General features: G+C 48.2%; 1 protein-coding gene across 9 annotated transcripts in view; it reads right to left on the reverse strand.

The window, feature by feature from the left end:
• fat1a (FAT atypical cadherin 1a) overlaps positions 1-22,638 on the reverse strand; it is a 69,586-nt gene that overhangs the window by 3,558 nt on the left and 43,390 nt on the right. For 5 of the 9 annotated variants that reach the window (XM_052083730.1, XM_052083729.1, XM_052083728.1 and 2 more), the window contains 18 exons: positions 18,521-22,594; positions 18,222-18,418; positions 17,992-18,145; positions 15,602-15,835; positions 15,125-15,511; positions 14,067-14,281; positions 13,786-13,923; positions 11,695-11,838; positions 10,707-10,904; positions 9,578-10,162; positions 8,566-8,788; positions 8,352-8,486; positions 8,084-8,241; positions 6,274-6,748; positions 5,353-5,506; positions 5,160-5,270; positions 3,338-3,984; positions 1,603-1,737 (listed from right to left, as the gene is read on the reverse strand). In XM_052083730.1, coding sequence (XP_051939690.1) covers positions 1,603-1,737; positions 3,338-3,984; positions 5,160-5,270; positions 5,353-5,506; positions 6,274-6,748; positions 8,084-8,241; positions 8,352-8,486; positions 8,566-8,788; positions 9,578-10,162; positions 10,707-10,904; positions 11,695-11,838; positions 13,786-13,923; positions 14,067-14,281; positions 15,125-15,511; positions 15,602-15,835; positions 17,992-18,145; positions 18,222-18,418; positions 18,521-22,594 — 8,364 coding nt within the window. Of the gene's footprint in view, positions 1-24; positions 1,400-1,602; positions 1,738-3,337; positions 3,985-5,159; positions 5,271-5,352; positions 5,507-6,273; positions 6,749-8,083; positions 8,242-8,351; positions 8,487-8,565; positions 8,789-9,577; positions 10,163-10,706; positions 10,905-11,694; positions 11,839-13,785; positions 13,924-14,066; positions 14,282-15,124; positions 15,512-15,601; positions 15,836-17,991; positions 18,146-18,221; positions 18,419-18,520; positions 22,595-22,638 lie in introns of those variants that run through there. The other 4 variants (XR_007966000.1, XR_007966002.1, XR_007966001.1 and 1 more) reach the window with 4 other exon arrangements.

Raw genomic sequence — 22,638 nt, forward strand, 5'->3', positions numbered from 1 at the left:
AATGTGACTCTCATGCTAACACAGAATATCGGTGCTTCGAACAAGGAGACAATGACAGATGGCCGCTAAGGGTGGGCATGAAGATACAGTATATTCAATGTCTTTTTTGTTGTTGTTGTGTTTTACTCAAATACACAAATTGTACTTCATATTAATAGAAACAACCAAGATAATAATAGTACAGATCGGGAGAGCTAATCCATTGTGGAGGCGCTTAGCATTGTTGGTATGATAATAGTGTTGATAGAATATTTGATGGGGGGGTTCCTTTTTTCAATTTTATTTTTAAAATGTACCTTTTTTCAAATATTATTTTGATTATTATTCTCTTCTGGTTTACCTCAATTTCATTTGAAAAATTGGTTGAAATGCCCACCCGTATTGGTGACCCATCTAAAAGGGGATGAGGTTTTTGGATGTCATGACATTGTGATTCACAACGAGGTGCTAGTGCTACATGATAGCCAGATAGTTTTGAGTGAAATTCCCCAGATATTTAAATGGATCACCCCCCACCCCCCTGAAAAGGAGAGGAAGGATGTGAGGAAATGAGACACTAATGACCGGTAAATTCAATTTTAGGGCCCATTTTCATTTTGGACGATGAACAATGACAATTCAGTCCGACGACAAGCATACAAGACTAGTATCAAAAATCTGCTGTTTTTAACAGTCAAAATGTTTAAATTCCACTTTGGCCTTTTTGTAGCTTAATAATACCCTAAAATATAGCATGCAGCTCTCAAAACGAGAGCTGCACATCACTGCTACTGAGTACTACCATATGTCATCCAATATTTCAAAATTGAGCTTTATTGAATACATTAAAAACCCAGATTTTTTTTTATGGGGGTCTTGTACTGCATGTGCATGAAAAATTGTGTTTTAAAAACAACAATGCTCACTGTTGAATTTAAATGAACCTCTTCTTAGATCAATAATGTCATAAAAAAATCACAAACGGATTTCGTCGTGGTGCTGAACAGTTGCACAGCACCTCAAATGACTGCTCGCATGATTAAAATTTGGGTAATCGATTCCAAAAAAGTGAGTAATATGAACAATTTTTAAAATGCACATTTTTTTGATAGGAGCCTTGTGTCATGATGAAAGAATGGGAGGACGGAACACTGAGTACCATTGTGATATGTTCCTTCAGGTTTGCTTTAACAAATACAAACAAAAAAGGGGGGCATGCTGAAATCAAATAATCAACGTGCCAGAACTTTCAAACACAACATGGCTGCCGTGGTTATGAAAAAAAAAGACATCATGCAAAGGATTTTTTTTTTTGTGTCATCCCACGAGAATTCCAACAGCTTTGGAACTTACAGGCCTTTTTTTTTTTTATTCTAAAAGCGTGTTCTGGACCTGTGGACAGATTTGATCCATATGGGAGCTGAGCCCCGCAGCAATAAGAAGGAAAGAGTGAACAAAAATAAATAAATACAAAAAAAAAACACAACATGTGACTCAGGAAGCCACGACCATTGGAAAGTTCAGAAAGCAAGTTAGCGTAAGAGAAGAAGAACAACGAGGCATGAAAGGAAAAACAAGTTTCGACTGGATTATAAGAGTTGAAAGTCGAGTAGGGGGGCTTACCGTTGTCGTCACACGACTCCGACTGGAAGGAGCTGAGCGACTGCACTTCGGACATGCTCCCCCTGGTGTTGAAAGGGTGACATGCGCTCTCCTCCACAGGCTTCTTGGTCACGCAGTCCAGATCGACCACTTTGGCTGCAGGGCCGAGACATGCAAAGGGTCATATTCAAACGCAGATTGTATTTTAGGCCTTGGAAAAAAAAGAATATTTACTATTATTTCTGGCAAATTTTCCAGAAATAAGTGAATTTAGAAAATTAATGTAAGTTTAGAAACATTTTAAGATAAGATAAGAAAAAGAAAAACCTTTATTAGTCTCACAATGGAGAAATTCCCAATTCACAGCAGCAAAGTTATGAAATGGAGGAAGTAGAACAACAAAATATAGGAGCTGCTGGAAAGGCAGCCACTCTCGCGGCGCCATTTTGAAGTCAAAATAACAAAAATAACACAAGACAACACATAGGACACAGACAGTCGTTCAATCTTCACCAATTTTCTGCATACACTTTGTTGTCTGAAGCAGTTCTAGATGAAAGAGGAGAGGATCAAAGTGTCCTTTCTCCAGTGGATCAGAGACGTCATGCTGAAAATGTGCACACGTCTGCTGCAAGCCAAGTTTTGAAAGCAAACACAAAGCTGTAGCATCCATTGACGAAAAGAGATTAGTTTACTTCTCCTGTCCCACGTAATCCGCTTCAAACTCCAAGCCGCGACTCCCAGCTCCAAATCCGCATCGGCGCCAACGCTCCTTTCTTCTCATCGTCGGCTCCTCAAGACTTATTTTATTTTATCAAAATAATCTGAATTTTTAAAAATTGAATTTATACTTTTCAGTGGTACTTTTTAAAAATTTGTAAATATGTGTATATATTTCACTAGAGAGATATTTATTTTTCCGCAAAGTAAATTTTTTTAAACAGCGCGAGTAGCTCAAAATTGAGTGATTTTGTTTTTAGTTGTTTTATTTCTTTTTTTTTTTTTTGCTCATACAAAAATATTATGTTTGTTCTGGTTTAAAAAATATATTTTTTGGGGGACAGTGGATGCATCACCATTCTGTAACTTGTCATAAAAAAAAATTAAAAATTTTGCCGGGTGGCCCGGTAGTCCAGTGGTTAGCACGTGGGCTTCACAGTGCAGAGGTACCGGGTTCGATTCCAGCTCCGGCCTCCCTGTGTGGAGTTTGCATGTTCTCCCCGGGCCTGCGTGGGTTTTCTCCGGGTGCTCCGGTTTCCTCCCACATTCCAAAAACAGATTGAACACTCTAAATTGTCCCTAGGTGTGAGTGTGAGTGCGAATGGTTGTTCGTCTCTGTGTGCCCTGCGATTGGCTGGCAACCGATTCAGGGTGTCCCCCGCCTACTGCCCGGAGACAGCTGGGATAGGCTCCAGCACCCCCCGCGACCCGAGTGAGGATTAAGCGGTTAGGAAGATGAATGAATGAATAAAAATTTTGCCCCAAATTTTGGAGTTTGTTGGTGTTTTTTTTTCATAGGAAACACAAATCAAAAATATATTGACAAATTAAATTGATTTTCATTCCTTTACCTGGACATAAATTTTCTCCTCTGAATACAGATATAAGAAACGCAAATAATGTTCATGGCCTATATATGAGATATAAAATGTATCTACAACAGTTCATACAACTATTGTTCTTTTTCGATGAGATGTACGGTTACGGAACCACACATGCGTGCATCCAGCATGACAACGGTGGCCTCTAAACTCACCGTCGTAGTCGTAATCCCAGCTGGGCTTCTGGATGGAGTCGCTGTCCGACACGGAGTTGGAAGGGGGCGGCGGCGGCAGATTGGGTGCCACGCTGCACACGGCCACCGTCTTGCGGTGGCCGTGCGCCGCGTCCGGGTTGAAGGTGCTGAACTCGGGGTGCTCCGGGATGGCCGAGCCCTCGAAGGAGTTGCGGTCCAAGTTGTTGCGCGAGTCGCTGGGGATGCTGGGCGTGTAAGAGATGGGCCGCACGGGCACCTGCGGCGGGATGTCCGAGTAGACGTTCTTGTTGAACTTGGCGTCGAAGTAAGGCCTCTGGAGGAAGGAGTGCGGCACGCCGGAAGCGCCTCGCTTATCGTCGTCGTCCTCCGCCTTGGACTTGGCGCGGCGGCAGGCCTTTTTGCGCAGGATGACGAAGAAGAGCACCAGGATGAAGATGCTGGAGACGAAGATCACGATGCCCACCACCTCCTCCAGGCCGATGTTCCAAGAGGTGGACACCAAGTCATTGCGGACGTCGGCGGCGAGCTCGCACGTGGGACCGCCGAAGCCCAGCGAGCAGTTGCACTTGTAGGAGCCGTACGTGTTGAGGCACCGGCCGCCGTTGGAGCACGGGCTCCGCGAGCACTCGTCCACGTCGCTCAGGCACCTGCGCCGGAAAAACTTTTGAGTCGGCATTTGGACGTCAGCACGCGCTCGTATTCGTTTCGAGCGCGTGCAAAATGTCACAAAGTCTTACTTTGAATTGAACGGATTACCTCGCGGCCGTTCGCGACCTTTTGGGTCGACCCTGAGCAAGGTTATTTATTATCATTCACAAAAACCAAAGAAATAACTAAAATTGAGGGGCGGGGCATTTCAATGGGATTATCTTATGTTGTAATAATGTGAAAAACAAAATGCGCAAAAATCTGACAATTTTTTGTTCCCCATAATAAAGAGATATGTTCTGATATTTTTTGGCCGTCATATTTTACATAAGGGCGGCCCGGTAGACCAGTGGTTAGCACGTGGGCTTCACAGTGCAGAGGTACCGGGTTCGATTCCAGCTCCGGCCTCCCTGTGTGGAGTTTGCATGTTCTCCCCGGGCCTGCGTGGGTTTTCTCCGGGTGCTCCGGTTTCCTCCCACATTCCAAAAATATGCATGGCAGGCTGATTGAACACTCTAAATCAGGGGTGTCCAAACTTTTTGCCAAGGGGGCCAGATTTTATGTGGTAAAATGTCGGGGGGCCGACCTTGGCTGACATTCTTTACATTGAACAACAATAACCCATGGGCCGAGTTATGGGCCGGCAATGGGCCAGCTAGTATGACATATCAGTCAATATAAACACGGAGTGATGTCTTGTTAAGTCGTGAGTGATGTCTCGTAGAGTGCTACTGCCCTCTAGTGTCTAAATGCTATTACTCATTTAGTGAATGCCATTACTCATTTAGCCACTAGAGGGAAGCAGTACTCTATGAAACATCACTCACCAGTCTACGAGACCTCAGTCAATGCAACACGTGTTCCATTGCGCCCAACCTGCGGGCCAGACGGCACTGATTTTATGACAGGGGCCGAGGGCCGGATGAAATTCCACCGCGGGCCGGATTTGGCCCCCGGGCCGGACTTTGGACATTCCTGCTCTAAATTGTCCCTAGGTGTGAGTGTGAGTGCGAATGGTTGTTCGTTTCTGTGTGCCCTGCGATTGGCTGGCAACCAATTCAGGGTGTCCCCCGCCTACTGCCCGAAGACAGCTGGGACCAGCACCCCCCGCGACTCTAGTGAGGATCAAGCGGTACGGAAGATGAATGGATGAATGAATGAATATTTTACATACCGGTCTCCGTGGAAACCAGCTTCGCATTCGCACACCGGTCCGTCCAGACTGTCGATACACTTGCCGTTGTTCTTACACGGGTTGTCCGTGCAGAAAGGACCCATCTGGCACCTGCGATCCAAATGTAACGCATATGAATTCTGCAGCAAAAGAGGATATGATCCAGATATCACACTTCTTTTTTTTTTTTTACCTTTGTCCGGAGTACTGTCCTCTGCACTGGCAGTAGAAGTCGTCCCCCCGGGGTACGCAAGTGCCCCCGTACAAACACGGGTTGGAGGCGCATGGGCTGATGGCCATCTCGCAGTGGGCGCCCATAAAAGAAGTGGGACACTTGCAGAAGTAGCCTGAGGAAGTCCGATAAGACCGCAATCAGCGTTTTTTTTTCTTTTCCCCCCTTCTTTTGAACGCGCCGATTCACTCACTCAAATGTTCGCTGCTGCTTAGCTTGCGCTTTTTGTTTAATTAGGCCGATGGCGAAAGCATCGGATGATTCAAGCGGCCGACGAAGGATTACGACCCCTTTAAAATGTTGAGTGTGCATATCCGGCACATTAACCCGACACACTCCTATTAGTGGATAGAGGCTGGTATGCACAATTTCAAAGATCCCCCCCCCCCCCCAAAAAAAAACTTCGATTCATTTCATTTGTACTTCTTGAGCAGCCAGATGTCCCAAGTGAAGATAAGCGGCTCAGATAATGCATAGGTGAGCCAATCAACTACCTGGCTTGAAAAGATTTTGTCACTGTGGTTCATTGTTTGCCTGCAGTATCAACTTCCCACCAACAGAGGGTGCTCATATACTATTAAAAAAAACTAAATGTTTCTCTGCCATCACGGTGCGAGTGAAGCTTTGGGGCGAAACATCGCGTTAACTTATTTTTGTGTTCGAATTAGTCGACTGCCCCCCCCCGACCCCCACCCAGTCCCTACTATTAAGAATATTTTGTCAAGAATTTCCTGAAAATCAACATTTCCCTTATGTCAGTGAGACAAAAGGCGCATAAAAGCTGTAGCTCCTTTTGTCCACCGTTTGACAAAATGTGCTTTTTTTTGGGGGGGGGGGGTTTGTTTTGTTGAAAAGTCAATGGGAGAGTTTAGCTCAACATACCTCCACTCGGCCTGGGGGTGCACACGCCCCCGTTGCTGCAGGGATTGCTGGAGCAACTCTCCGGCGGGGTGAGCGCGCACCCCGGCGCCACGTCCTCGATGGCCTCCATGACGGCGTGCGCCCGGCGCGCCTTGGTGTTGAGAGGCAGCTCCTGGCCGTTGAGCGCGATGGCCTCCATGCAACCACGGAAGCCATTGGCCACGGGCAGGTTGCGTCCGAGGCGGGCGGCCGAGGCGGCGTTCTGGCGGACGTGACCGCCGAAGTAGACGCTGTTGTCCAGGTTGAGGGTGCGCAGGGTGCCCGGCGCCGTCCCCCAGGCGGCGTGCACGCGGTCCAGTACCAGCTTGGCGTAGTTGCCGTCCACCTCCAAGGAGACCGAGTGCCATTCGCCGTCGTTGACCGTGGCGCTGTGGACCGACACCAGACCGGAGCCGCTGCCGCAGTCGAACTTGTACTGCAGGCGACCGTTCACGATCTGTAGGACAGAAACCAAGAGGAGGTCATAGGTCAAATGTTCCACTTCCTAAGTGGCCAATCGTCCCCATTTTTTTGCCGACAGTGTGCCAATCAACTGCCCGGCGTGAATCTCGACTCCATTGAGAACATCCATTTTGCATTGTGACGTCGTCTCAGGGTTTTCCTTAAATTGAATCTTTTCGGCCTGAAGTCTGGCATGCAAGCTTTCATGCTGATGTAATCAACTCAACCGTACTTATTGAGCAGTTAAAAAAACAAGGAGGAAAAAAAAGAGCCTATTCTTTTTTTTTTTTAGTTAATCATGACTTGATGCAGAACGTCGTCATGTCATATCTTCATGATTTCATTCATTCATCATCACGCATGTTTTTGGAATGTGGGAGGAAACCGGAGCACCCGGAGAAAACCCACACAGGCCCGGGGAGAACATGCAAACTCCACACAGGGAGGCCGCAGCTGGAATCGAACCCGGTACCTCTGCACTGTGAAGCCCACGTGCTAACCACTGGACTACCGGGCCGCCCTGCTCATGATTTTTCTTACAACAATAAGTTTTTCCGATGGATTGCGGCACATCAGAGTCCCCAACCAGAGAATAAGAGATTGCATCCATTGTGTCCCCTTCCCCAACTTCCTGAAGGTGTCTCAATAATTTTGCAGACATTGTCCACCAGTGTCATACGTGGGCGGGGCATTGTGACATCTTTCAAAGCTTTTCCTGAAATGGAACATGTTCCGGCGGCCCGGTAGCCCAGTGGTTAGCACGTGGGCTTCACAGTGCAGAGGTACCGGGTTCGATTCCAGCTCCGGCCTCCCTGTGTGGAGTTTGCATGTTCTCCCCGGGCCTGCGTGGGTTTTCTCCGGGTGCTCCGGTTTCCTCACACATTCCAAAAATATGCATGGCAGGCTGATTGAACACTCTAAATTGTCCCTAGGTGTGAGTGTGAGTGTGGATGGTTGTTCGTCTATGTGTGCCCTGCGATTGGCTGGCAACCGATTCAGGGTGTCCCCCGCCTACTGCCCGAAGACAGCTGGGATAGGTTCCAGCACCCCCCGCGACCCCAGTGAGGATCAAGCGGCTCGGAAGATGAATGAATGAATGAAAGGAACATGTTCCCTCTGGCGTCTGGCCTGGAATGTGTGGAAAAGTGCTCTGCGCTTCCCCTCTCAGCCTGAAAATAACTTTTTATTTTTCCAACCCACCAGCCCGTTCCCATGGTTCCCCGTGCGAACGGCCCATTTTTAGACGGGCATTTTGAGCCGCAAGATGGCCACCGACGTCGACGTTGGCGCGTTGGCCTGGCGATTCCCAAGCGCGGTGCCACCAACGCACCTCGAGGATGCTGTAGTCGGTGCCCTTGGCGAACATGACGGTGGCGTGTCCAGAAAAGGTGCGCAGGCGCATGGACAGCTTCATCTGCTCCTTGTTGTCGTTCTCCATCAGGTGATACTTCACGTAGCCGCTGCCGCTGAATGTCAACGAATGGCCGTCTGAACAGAATGACAAGAGCGGGCGTTAGAGTTACAATTGGGGCAGCCAAGAGCTAAACTTGATTCTCCCTTTAGATTTCCCGGTCGGGATTTTGAGAGCGTTATCGTACCGGTACATTTGCTTGTGGCCCCTTGAGGACACACGCAGGTGTACTTGGCGTCTCTGTGCGCGTCGGCCGCACAGTCCAAGCCCTCCGGACAAGGGCTGTTGTCACACACGCTGTTCAGTATGGGACAATCGCCACCTGCGGGGGGCGCCAGGACAAATGGTGATGTCATACATGCGCTCCGTGTGCCATTTTCCATTCTGCGCGCGTGCGTGACCTTGGCACTGGCAGCTGGCACGTCTGTGGTGTCTGGGCGTGACGAAGCTGAGGCGTGCGGTGCTGTAGGTGGACATGGACGTCCTGTCCAGCGAGACCACCTCGTCGCAGAAGCGCAGCGGGCAGTCCATGCCCGAGCAGAGCTTCTGAGCCACGCGCACGATACGCACCCCCGTCATCTCCTCGATGACGCCCGCTGAGGAGTTCAGCTTACGGAAGACCACCTGGGGGGAACAAATATATTATAATATATATTTATAATTATAATATATATTATAATAAAAATATTTATATATTATATATATAATATATATTATAATATTTTATAAAATAATAAAATAATATTTTTAAACAACAACACACACAAAAATAAATAAATAAAAAAGTAAAAATCTTACTCTGATAGTCAAATGAAGAATCTTTTTTTTTACAAGATGTATATTTGTATTTTAATTTATTATTATTTATTTTATTAGATCAAATTATACTTTTATTTAGAAAAATTGACTCTAAAATCACAAAATAAAATCCCCAATCCTGTAAGAAAAAAAACGATTGCAAAAACTGTAAAAAAAAAAAAATCATTTCAGACTATTTTATTTGATGAAATCATAAATTAGTCAAAATAGAATTCTTTTTATGGCCACCCAACCACCAAATATGATTCTTATCATAGGATTTATAAAAAATGTCTATTATTGTAAAATAGGGAAAAAATATTCCCCCGAAATTTTAATTGGAAAAATGCCATCAAAATCACAACCTATCTAAAAAAAAAAAAACCTAATAAATGAGTTTTCGCTGTAAAATTCTAAGGTTAAAAAGATGACAAATGTCTTCTAAATAAAATAAAAGTTGACTTGTCAAACTGAGAACTGAGCTCCAGACTAACTTTTTAAAGGAGGAGAGAGGCCTCAAACCTAAAATTTTAGAAGCACAAGTAAAAAAATATTTTCGTCATTTCTCCTCTGCCGTCTTATCAAATGACCCGATCAAAATGAAAGCTATCTCACCTCCTGCGACTGGTAGGGACTTCCGGATCTTTCCAGCGCCAGCAGCACATCGAGGTCTCCCTGCTCAGATGGCTGCAGGCTGACCAGCTGCACGTCGTTCCTCCTCACGCCGGCGATGTTCCTCAGCGCCCTCTGGAAGTTCCGCCAGTAGTCTCCGATGAACTCCTCGGGGGCGATACTGGCGAAGCGCACGGCGATGGAGTTGTCCAGGGCCTGGCGGGCCGCCTGCCGCACGTGCACGTTGACGTCGGCGGCCGCCGTGAAGCGCCCGTCCGTCACCGTCACGTTGAGCGGGTAGTGACCGGGGTCCAGCGGCCGCAGGGCGATCACTTTCCCGTCCGACGGCGACACCGAGAAGGACGCCGAAGCCGCCGCGGAGGACGGGGCCAGGCCGTACGTCAGCGTGTCGTAGACGTCCTGGTCGGTGGCGTGGATTTTGCCCAGGACGCCGCCCGCGTACTCGTCGTCAGCGGTGGACACGAAAATGTCCAGCGGGAGGATGGCGGGCGGGTAGACGCTCTCCTCGATGACGCGGACGCCGATGAAGGCGCTGGAGGTGAGCGCCGGTTTTCCGCTGTCGGACACCTGGAAGCCAAACGTTGCATTCACTGGACATCAATGAATAAAATTGATCAAACGAGTCCATTTCTTGACATTCTCCTACTATATTGTGCTTTTATACGACGCATTCAATGTCTCTTAAGACTTAAAGATCAGCAGAAATCCTGAATTTGTTTGGTGTTGTCCCATCCACAACCAGCAGAGGGCACTGTTGGCATTCGTGAAGCATTGGACCCCATTAAAATCCTGCCACGCGTATGCATGATACACACACAGATGGTCAAACAGCACAGTTGGAAGCAAAACTGCTGATTAAACAGCAACGTCCGAAAAGACATCACACCTCCGTTTCATCATTCCATCTTCTCATTCTGCCCTTTAGCGCAGCACTCGAGTCACTCGCTTCTACTGCGGACGCTCGCAACTCGATCACAGATGGACGTTCCGTGTTCAACCGATCGCTCGCTACATGTCACATTTTTTCCTCATCGCAAGTCGGTTCAATTCTTTTGTTCTGTTCGGTTGTCTCCTTTTTCTTAGCATCAAGACAGAATCAATCGAATCTGACCTGAGCTTGAAGCAGGTAGTGTTCCTTGGCTCTCTTGCTAAGAGGCCCCGCCAAGATCAGCGTTCCGCGCTGGTCAATACGGAACGCGTGGGCCGCATCGCCGCCGGCGATGGAGAAGGCGAAGGGCGGCCCGTTGTGGGAGGCGTCACGGTCCGACACCAGGAGCTGGAGAACGCTGGTGCCCTGAGCTTGGTTCTCCTGCGGCAGAGACAACAACGCCATCTTGAGGTCGGAATCAAATGACGGAACGGGGATCAGCGGGAATTTGGGCTAATATAGTCAATTCCCGCATTATCACGATTCATCTTTCACATGCCGGCCATTTCCCAGCACTGTTTTGGAGGCGGTGAACTCGGCTCACCTCGCGTTACAAGAAGCGCGAGTTTGGCAGACAAAGTTTGTCAATATTCTTCCAGAGAGAGACTACCAGTTGTTTATTGCCACACTCAGCTGAAGACTGCTGTCAAACTAAAACAATAAAAATAAGGGAATCCATGTGCGATGGTCCATTCGCATCACAGTGATATATTCTTTATCCTCCGCAAAAACGGACGAATATTACTGCTGCTTGATGTTATCAAAAACGTATGTATTTCTTGTACTGCCCCCAAGTGGCCGAGGTGAAATGAGCAGCGCAATAAGCAGAAAGTGTGACAAAAACGGTTTCGTTGCTTTGAATTGTATTTAATTATAGTAACGGACCCAAACCAGGAAGCAATTAATTTTTTAAAAAAAGTTTTGCATTTTCTGCAATGTCAATTAGAAAAAAAAATCCTGTTTTTGAACATATGTATGGAAATTAAAACGTAGACTCGTCAGCCCTGAAACTGTTTAATAACTTCCATTCATTGTTATGGTCAGAGGATTTGAACTGCAAGTATTTTTAGTCTCAAATATGGTCAAGGAATGAATCAAACTCAATCTCAAGACACGGCTGTTTCCTTCTTTCACGCCTCCAGCGTTGGCATCGGCTTCAAGTATATTTTACCTGGATGATGAGACTGTAGTTGGCCTGGGAGAAGAGCGGCGGGTTGTCGTTGACGTCGGAGATGTCCACGTTGACCACGGCGCTGCCCGACAGCGGCGGCGTCCCGCTGTCCACGGCCAGCACCGTCAGCGTGTAGCCCGACGTCTGGAGAACAGCGTTGTCATGCGTTGATTGAAATGCCAAACGTGAAAAAGCACATGCGCGCGTCCAACATTTTTTCATGCTGCTTTTTCTTTTTATAGGTGGGGAAAGTAAAACATTAAAATCGCAAACCATATTTTTGTGAAGGAAAAAAAATTGTAATAATTTTATTTTAAAGGCCATATCTCGCCAGCGCAATAAAGAAAACCGTTTGTAGACATAAAAAACAAATCTTGAATCTTTAAAGACCCCAAAATATGTTTTTGTTAACATCAAGGACACGCTAGTCCCAATAACCCTAATATATGCGATTGGCATGTTTTCCTAAACATCAAAGACATTCATAAATTGTCTAACATAAATAAGTACTTCTCTAAACTTCATAGACATTTTAAATTCTTCAGTAATCGTGAGATACTTTTTTGTCAACATCAAAGTCCATCATGGAAAAATGAGCCTCACATAAATGTAAGCAAAGAAATCATTTTCACAAACATGAAAGACAATTTAGTGTCTTAAATGACAAACACGAGACATCAAAGACAAAGACTTCAACAATTTTTAGGACGCAAGACCGTCTGGTTATTATACACCTCCAAAATCCAACAGCAAAGACAATCGAGTGCCTGAGATTGCTTTACACAGTTCAGTAAACAAACGCAATCACTCTATAGTCTTCAACGATGCTAGCATGTTTTTGTCAACATCAAAGATAATTTATGACGCCGCCAAGCTATTGTGGTTTTCTTTATATCAAAGAGAACCTTGGTAGAGTACAATTTCCAAAACATCAAAGACAATCGAGTGCCTGAGATTGCTTTACACAGTTCAGTAACACAAACGCAATCACTCTATAGTCTTCAACGATGCTAGCATGTTTTTGTCAACATCAAAGACAATTTACTCTCTGACAACGCCAAGCTATCGTGGTTTTGTATATATCAAAGAGAACCTTGGTAGAGTACAATTTCCAAAACATCAAAGACAATCGAGTGCCTGAAATTGCTTTACACAGTTCAGTAAACAAACGCAATCACTCTATTATTTCAACGATGCTAGCATGTTTTTGTCAACATCAAAGACAATTTACTCTCTGACGACGCCAAGCTATCGTGGTTTTGTATATATCAAAGAGAACCTTGGTAGAGTACAATTTCCAAAACATCAAAGACAATCGAGTGCCTGAGATTGCTTTACACAGTTCAGTAAACAAACGCAATCACTCTAGTCTTCAACGATGCTAGCATGTTTTTGTCAACATCAAAGACAATTTACTCTCTGACGACGCCAAGCTATCGTGGTTTTGTATATATCAAAGAGAACCTTGGTAGAGTACAATTACCAAAACATCAGAGACAATCGAGTGCCTGAGATTGCTTTACACAGTTCAGTAAACAAACGCAATCACTCTATAGTCTTCAACGATGCTAGCATGTTTTTGTCAACATCAAAGACAATTTACTCTCTGACGACGCCAAGCTATATCAAAGAGAACGTAGAGTACAATTTCCAAAACATCAAAGACAATCGAGTGCCTGAGATTGCTTTACACAATTCAGTAAACAAACGCAATCACTCTCTAGTCTTCAACGATGCTAGCATGTTTTTGTCAACATCAAAGACAATTTACTCTCTGACGACGCCAAGCTATTGTGGTTTTGTATATATCAAAGAGAACCTTGGTAGAGTACAATTTCCAAAACATCAGAGACAATTGAGTGCCTGTGATTGCTTTACACAGTTCAGTAAACAAACGCAATCACTCTCGAGTCTTCAACGATGCTAGCATGTTTTTGTCAACATCAAAGACAATTTACTCTCTGACGACGCCAAGCTATTGTGGTTTTGTATATATCAAAGAGAACCTTGGTAGAGTACAATTTCCAAAACATCAGAGACAACAGATAACTCCGTTTCTTAACCTCAAAGACAAATTGGTGTCATATTCACCTGTTCCCGGTCCAGCTGCCGGGCCACTTTGAGCTCGCCTCGTATGGGGTCGATGATGAAGGGGCTGCCGCCGTTGTCGTCCATGACGGCGTAGCGCACGCGGTTGTACGACGGCCCGTCTGCATCCTCGGCCATCACCTGAGAATCAAAACAAAAGAGCAGCGTTCATATCTGGCATCCGCTGCTTCGGTCTAAATGGATTGATTGGATTTGTACATCGCAACATTTCCTGTCAAATAGCCTTGAAATGGGAATCGTCCATTATTTGAAGCCGGTCTCACCGTCAACACGGTCTTGCCCAGCTCGGCGTCTTCGCCGACGACGGCGGCGTAGACGCTCTGGCTGAAGACGGGCGCGTTGTCGTTGACGTCGGTCACGTTGATGTTGACGGTGGCCATGTCGCTGAGGGGCGGCGAGCCCCCGTCGGTGGCCTCCACAGTGATGTAGAACTCATGAGACAACTCGTAGTCCAGCGACGCGATCACAAAGATGTCGCCTGAGGAACGCAGGATGACATTTTTGGACGATCAGCTGCCAATCACGGCAGCCCTTCACGCCTCGTAACCATTTTCACACAATTTAGAGTCGCCAATGAACATAACGTATGAGTTTTGGGTCAGAGACAATGCGTACAAGTTCATGTAAACCTCAAAGACCACAAAGTATTTCCAGATTTTTTTTCTCTAGAGACATATGTTTGAATATTTTTACATGTTCTCTCAATTTTGTACCCCCCCCCCCCCCCACCCCCGCTCTCCCAGATTTGCATTGAAATGGGACATTTCCTTTTTAATGGTAGGAATTAGGGCGGCCCGGTAGTCCAGTGGTTAGCACGTAGGCTTCACAGTGCAGAGGTACCGGGTTCGATTCCAGCTCCGGCCTCCCTGTGTGGAGTTTGCATGTTCTCCCCGGGCCTGCGTGGGTTTTCTCCGGGTGCTCCGGTTTCCTCCCACATTCCAAAAACATGCGTGGCAGGCTGATTGAACACTCTAAATTGTCCCAAGGTGTGAGTGTGAGTGCGAATGGTTGTTCGTCTATATGTGCCCTGCGATTGGCTGGCAACCGATTCAGGGTGTCCCCCGCCTACTGCCCGGGGACGGCTGGGATGGGCTCCAGCACCCCCCGCGACCCTAGTGAGGATCAAGCGGTACGGAAAATGAATGAATGAATGAATGAATGGTAGGAATTATTGGTTTTCAAACATGCCGCCATGTAGTGGCTGACAGTGGAATTACACCCAAAATAAATAGGAGGCAAAACTAACAGAGGTGTAAATCATAGAAAAAAATATTTTGTAAAATTGTGTGACTACGACTCCAGAATTTGTTTGGTCCCATACCCGTGCTCGGATCCACGCTGAATGCCCCGTGCTCGTTTCCGCTAACGATGCTATATGCGATCTCCCCGCCGGCCTCCACGTCTCGGCTGGCGGCCTGGACCCTGAGCACCTGTCCGCCCACAGCCGCGTCCTCGGGCACAGCGGCGGCGTACTCGCGCCGTTCGAACACGGGCGGGTTGTCGTTGATGTCCAGCACGGAGACCAGCACGCGGCACGTCGCCCACAAACGCGGCGAGCCGCGGTCGGCGGCGCGGGCCTCCAGCTCGTACAGGGAGCGCGCCTCGCGGTCCAGCGGCCGTTCTAGGCTGATGATGCCGCTCAGCTCGTCGATGCCGAACCAGCCGTCGGCGGAATCCAGCAGCGAGTAGACCACGTCGCCATTTGGACCTGGAAGCCCCGCCCCCCCCAAAAGAAGACATACTCAACACACCGCCAACTTTGACAATAATGTGACATTTTAATGGAATAATCGCTCACCGCTGTCGGCGTCGTCGGCCTGCAGCTTCGCCACGAAGGTTCCCGTCTCGGTGTTCTCGAAGACGGTGATGGCGTACGGGTCGGCGGCGAACGCGGGTGCGTTGTCGTTGACGTCACGCACCGACACGTGCACGTTGGCCTCGCAGAAGCGCCCGCCGCCATCCACCGCTCGCACTTTGAAGCGGTACTCGTCGCACTCCTCGCGGTCCAGGGGCTTCAGTGTCTTCAGTTCACCTGAAAGTGACAACGGGATACGTTAAGGACGCACTTTTGGTCCTCAAAAAAAAAAGAACGCGTCCAGCGATGTTTTAAAGTAGTGTTAAAACGTTTTACAAATCAAAAAGATCGTCAATAATGTATCTTATGTACTCATGACTTTTTGAAATACAATCAAATCAAGGGAGATAAACATTAAAATTTAGCGATTTTGGATTGCTAGCATCTTGTAAGCTTTAGTTAATTAAACTTGACTAGACTGAGCCAGAGTTAGTCCGGTTATTCATGCTGTATGGACAAAGGTCATCTAATCTATGCATGAATTCAGAAAAAAAAAAAAAAAAAAAAAAAAAACACCACCTAATTAAATGTACATTTTCCAGCACCTTGCTATGCAAAAAGCACCCAAAGCATGTAATTAAGCCAGATGGGTACACAATGCCAAAGAGTGCGCTGACACACTAAAAGGGAACATTAGTGCCTCTTATCGCAGATTTTCTCCGCCTCGTACGCTATGATTTATACATTAACGGCAACTTTATGATGACCCTCCTGGTCGGCAGAGCTGAATGTAGAGAGGGCTTGATGTCTTATAGTCGAAATGTGCTTTCATGCTTTTAACTTTATTTTGAAGAGGGAAAAAAAAAGAAGAAAAAAGAATACACGCACATAAAAGAGGAGCCAGATAAAGTGTGTGATTTAGGGGGCATTTAGGAGATTTAGGGGGCGTTATTTGCAGGCAACAGGTATCACAGGCATAAATTCACCCTAAGTATGCAACCTGGGATTTTACTGCTGCCTCGATCCCCAATTGTTGCCTTGAAGGGAAATAGTCCTGACTGGTTTAAAAACCACAAAATGAACAAACAAATAAATAAGTGGGCACAACAGTGTTTCGATTGACACGTCATTTGGCCTCATGCTCGACAGATTGAAGTTCACAAGAGGCCGGTAGTTAAAAGAATATTCTTTTGCGGTTCGAGCAATACACTTACGTACAGAAACATTTGACAATAAAGTTGTATTCAATTCAATAAAATAGATCACAGCATTTTTATGGTGACAAATCAATATAAACATACACTGAGCTAATGTTTAGATTTTCCTTTTATGCTCCAGCCTGACAAGGTTAGCAAAAGTAGCATCGAAACAACAATTAGAAATCAATATAAACATACACTGAGCTAATGTTTAGATTTGCCTTTTATGCTCCAGCCTGACAAGGTTAGCAAAAGTAGCATCGAAACAACAATTAGAAATCAATATAAACATACACTGAGCTAATGTTTAGATTTGCCTTTTATGCTCCAGGTTAGCAAAAGAAGCATCGAAACAACAATTAGATCCGTGTTATGACATCAGTCTGGTGAATTTTGTTTGTTGACACTTTTTGGAATCCGCAATATCGACCAGGCTAGTTACAATAGCTAAGGATGAGTCACAAAACACGACTAATTTTTCACAAGGCTATCAAAGCGACGCATCGATATTTCCACTTCGAGAATGGCAACATTTCAAAGGCTGACGCTGCCATGACCAAATGATTTTTGGGGGGGGTCTGAGAACTCCGGACAGAAAGAAAACGTGAGTTATTACGATAGCTAATGATCGCTACGCGAGTCATACTATCAAAGTGTCAAGTAGATATTACGGCAGAGTTAGCAACATTTCAAAGGCTTACTTTTAACGATAATGAAACGGAACAATCAGCATTTTGTCCAACAAGTAGACTGGACAGCAAGTCAACGAGGATTGTTACGATAACCAGAGACACAACCATTTGAAGTTTTGAAATCGGCATCATTTACTTAATAATCTTGGCACGCGGAGACTGCGGAAGGGAACAAAATCTGTTCACTGCACCAGAAGGGAGAAAGTGGTCATTTTTCATTGAATTTGTTACTTGAAACCAAAATGGCAGACTACCTGTCCGATTTCAAACCTGGGTGCCTGAGACCTTTTGAGTTGTCCCACGTATGATAGACATGTCCACACATTTTGAGGTTGATTGGTGAAACTGGTGTCAGCGTAGCTAATTTTCTTGAACTTTCCAAGGCTGATTGGGTCTGAGCATTTTGAAGCCCCCCCCCGACCCCCCGCACCCCCCGAAAAGGAAAACCATTTGTCACCTGCTGCTCTGGAGCTAATTACATATCGTCATAAAGAAGACCTACCCGTCTCGGAGTCAATGAAGAAGAGCTCCGAACCAGGCCCGTTGAGCTCGTAGGAGATTTGCGCGTTTGATCGGATATCGGCGTCGGTGGCCGAGACTTGCAGGATGAGTCTGCTGGCTGGCGAGTTCTCCGGAACGCTTTCGCTGTAGAGCGACTTAAGGGGGACACCGAAGGAAAGACTGTCAGACCGGACGACAGCATGACGGGATTTGGTGTTAACGTCGCCTTACCTTTTCACACACGGGGCTGTTGTCATTGGCGTCCAGCACTTTGACTTCCACCACGGCTTTGGTCGTAAAGATGCCGTCGCTGGCCGTGATGTTGAGAAGATAATAGTCCGTGGTCTCGCGGTCCAGAGGCTTCCTGACGGACACTTTCCACTCATTCTGAATGTGCTCAATGGCAAACTGCCCCAGCGGATCTCCCGCTGTTGGATGAAAATACGATGCACTGTTGCTTACGAGCTACATGAATCATCATCACCATTAGCATTAGCAGATAGCCCCAGCGAAACCGAACAGTAACTCACCTGTAATGAAGTAGTTGACTTGTCTGTTGATGTCCTCCGAGTCTTCGTCGGTGGTACTCAGGATGGCAATGACGCCGCTGGGCGGCGGGTCGTCCTCGCTGACGGTTCCCTTGTAAACTTCCGCCGTGAAGCGGGGTGGGTTGTCGTTGACGTCGGCCACCGTCACCTCCACTCGCGTGCCCGTTGCGTGCTGGACTTTGTCGCCCTGATCAGTGGCGATGACGGCAATGGTGTACTTGTTGCGCTTTTCGCGGTCCAGCTCCTTTAGGGTGGTCAACCAGCCGGTTTCGGCGTTGATGGCAAAGAGCTCGACAATGTCCTGCGAGTTGAGTTTGGCGTCCAAGCTGTACAGAACGAGACCATTGGTGCCTGAGTCCAGGTCAGTGGCTTTGACTTGAACCACCTGCGCCCCGCCTGGGAGGTTTTCCACCACCACTGCCCGGTAAGGGTCAGACTCAAAGACCGGCTCATTGTCGTTGAGATCTTTCACTTGAATGTTGACGCTGACGGACGCGACGACGTCAAAGTCATCTCGCTGAGCCTGTGCCCGCAAGGTGAGCTGGTACCACTTGGTGGTCTCGTGGTCCAGGCTCTTCTGGAGTTTCAGGGCGCCGGTGTCTCGGTCCACGACGAAGACCTCATTCTCATTGCTTTCTGGAGTGTTGCCGTTCACGAGGGTGTAAGTCAGTTGCTGCTCGCTCTCAGCCGGGAGCACGTCGATCTCCGTGCCGATTGGTAGGTCTTCAGGCACTGTGTAGCGGTAATGAGGCTCGGCGAACTTGGGGATGGGAGTCTCGGGCGCTACTATTTGGATGTATACTTGCACGACCGACTGCTTCGGCGGGTTTCCGGTGTCCTTCGCCCGGACGAAAAAGGCATAGAGCTCACCCTCGAGACCGATGAGACTCTCTCTTGTTAAGATGACCCCAGATGTGCGGTGAATTTCAAAGTTCTCCGCCACATTCTCGACGTCAGCTTCAAATGAGTACTCGACATCGGCGTTGGTTCCCTCGTCCACATCGGAGGCGGCGATCTTCACCACTGATGTACCCCGCGGGGCATCCGAGGCGATAGTGACTTTGTACTCGCCGGCCCTAAACTGCGGCGCGTTGTCATTGACGTCAGTGAGGACCACGTTTACCGTACAAAAGCCCACCTTGCCACCTCCGTCTTTGGCCTCTAGAGAGATAGGAATGACCTTCTCGATGCTGCTGTCTCGATCCAGGCTCTCCAAGGTGAAGACATCACCATTTTCATTGACCGTGAACTTGTCCTTGGCTACGTCGTTGACGATGCGATATGTGATTTGCCCATATATGCCGTCGTCGTCGTCTGTGGCTTTGGCTTCAGCTACCATGGTACCGGCGGGGGAGTTTTCCACCAGCTCGACGGCGTATTCCACCTGAGAGAATGCAGGGTTGTGGAAGTTGGCACCGATGACGGTGACGTCCACGAGGGCTGAGCTCCGATACACGCCGTCCGACACGGACACGTTGAGGTGGTAGAGCGGCTGCATTTGTGGGAGACGGTGGTTGGAAATAACGATAGCTCCGGTCTGCTTATCGATGGCAAAACTTTGGTCGTCGTTCCCAGAGACAATAGCGAACTCGAGCTTGTCCGAGTCCGAGCTGTCGGCGTCCGAGGCTTGGACTTGGGTGACAAAGTGCCCGCGGGAAGCCAACTCGCTGATGGTTGCCTTGTAGGCCGGCTCAGCGAACATTGGCGCGTTGTCATTCAGGTCTGTGATGTCCACCGTCACCTGGACGTCACCGAAGAGGGCAGGGACCCCCCCGTCCACTGCGCGGACCCTGAGATGGTGCTGCGGGGTCTCCTCGTGATCGAGCGCTCGCGCCGTCGAGATGAGACCCGTGTCGCGGTCAATGGCAAAGTAATTTGAGCTCTTCCCCTTCTCCTCCACCAACTGGTAGAAGATTTCCTGATTGCGGCCCGTGTCGAAATCTTTGGCCTCCACTTGCAGGACAGAAGTACCGATAACAGACGCCTCCGAGATCGTGGCGTAGTAGGACTTTGACAGAAACACTGGGGAGTTGTCATTGATGTCTTCCAGGATGATGTCCACGAATACATCTGAGCGCGACCCAGTCAAGGAGTCGGTAGCCCGGATGTTCAATTTATAGGCCGGGTGCGTCTCAAAGTCCAGGGGCTGAGCCACGTGAAGGACCCCCGTGTTGAAGTCAATGGAGAACTGCTTGAAGGGGTCGCCCTCAGAGATGGTGTAGACAATACGAGGTCCCTCGGAGTCACTGGCCTGCACGTGGAGAACGGGCGTGTGCACTTGGATATTTTCAGGGATTTCAATGTTGTAAAAGGGTTTCTCAAAAATGGGGACGGCTTGGTTCACCACTGTAATTGGGACTTCCACTTCTGACGACAGTACTGGATCGCCGCCGTCCTTCGCCACGACAATCACGACAAAGTCCATGTCAAGCGATTCTTTCTCGAGCGTCTTCTTGATGGTGATTTCTCCAGAGGGGTTGATGTCAAAATGCTCATGAGACTCCTTCAGCTCGTAACGGATTTCTGCATTGCGACCACGGTCCTTGTCCACTGCCGTGACCTGCCGGACCGCTTGGCCTTCCTCTGCATCCATCTGGACCAGGGCGCGATAGGGGAGGTTCACGAAGACGGGCGCGTTGTCATTGACGTCCTCCACCGCCACCGTCAAAACAACGTGGGCAGTGTCTTCGGACGGGTCCTCCTTCGTGACCTCCACGACGACATCAAACGTGTCCTCCTTTTCACGATCAAACGCTATTCCGGTGGTCGAAACCACCCCGGATGTCCTCCCGATTTCAAAGCGCTTGTCAGGATTTAAGATTTTGTAGAACAGAGGCTCGTTTACATGGTTACCGACAGCAGCAATGACTTCCAGCGTCCTCCTCTCGGACAAGTTCTCCGGGACAGAAGCTCTGTAGGAGTCTCTGGTGAACTTCACCTTGCTCGCTTTGTTCTCCTTCAAGTGGATCTTGACGGCGGCGACGTTGGCAAATCTTCCATCCGAAACCCTGACTTTCAGCTCGTACCTGCTTCTTAGCTGGGTGACGTTCTGAATGAAGATCACCCCGGTGTTTGCGTCCATTTTAAACTTGTCGCCGATGTTGCCCTCAGAGATGGAAAACAGAAGCCTGGCATTGGGTCCGGAGTCCGAGTCGGTGGCGTTAACGTTGACAACCTCCACGCCTCTGTATGTCGGCAGCACCACAGTTGCCTCGTAGACATCCTGGCTGAAAACCGGCGGACAGTCGTTGACGTCAATGACCTTGATCGTCACGTTGGCCGCCATCTCTGCAAACAGACGCGGCACGCCAAGATCGTGGACCTGCACCGTAAAGCGGTAAACACTCCTTTGCTCATGATCTAAGGCGGTTGTGATCCTGACGGCTCCGGTGCTAGAGTCGACGGCAAAGTAGTTGAGGGCAAAGGGTTCCACGATCTGATAAACCAGCATGGCGTTGCGGTCGCTGTCGGCATCCGAGGCCCGGATGACAAACGGCGCGTTTTCTCGGGTGAGGACGACGCTGTTGATGGCAGCCGACTCGCTGACCACACCTTCAAACTCCCGCTGGAGGAAAATGGGGGCGTTGTCATTTTCATCCTTCAGATGAATCACCAGGGTTGCGTTACTGGCGAGCCCGGCCATGTTGGTGCCCTGGACGACGAGCTTGTACTGCGGGGCCACCTCGTAGTCCAGCTCTTTCTGCGTGACCACCACACCGGAGTAAGGGTTGATGTCAAAGGTGTTGTCGGTGTTTCCGCTTTTGATTTGGTAGAACACAGACGATTGGCTGACCGCCGCCAACGAGCTCACGAAGCTCCCGGGGGCGGCAGACTCGCCGATGTCGGCGGAGAACACCTTCTCCGAGAACCTGGGGGCGGCATTGTCCGAGACGGTGACGGCGATGGAGACGGCGGCGGTGGTGGACAGCGGGGCGGCCCCGCGGTCGGACGCCTTGATAGTGAGCTCGAAGCGGGTCTTGCCACTTCGACTGAGCTCCTTGGCCACTGTGACGGTGCCTAAAACGGGGTCCACGGCAAAGGAGTTTGCCACATTTCCTGCCAGAAATCAAGAAAACGATCGTTTGAACGAGTCCTTTTTC

Source organism: Hippocampus zosterae, chromosome 13 (assembly GCF_025434085.1).
Source record: "Hippocampus zosterae strain Florida chromosome 13, ASM2543408v3, whole genome shotgun sequence".
NCBI classification, from domain to species: domain Eukaryota; kingdom Metazoa; phylum Chordata; class Actinopteri; order Syngnathiformes; family Syngnathidae; genus Hippocampus; species Hippocampus zosterae.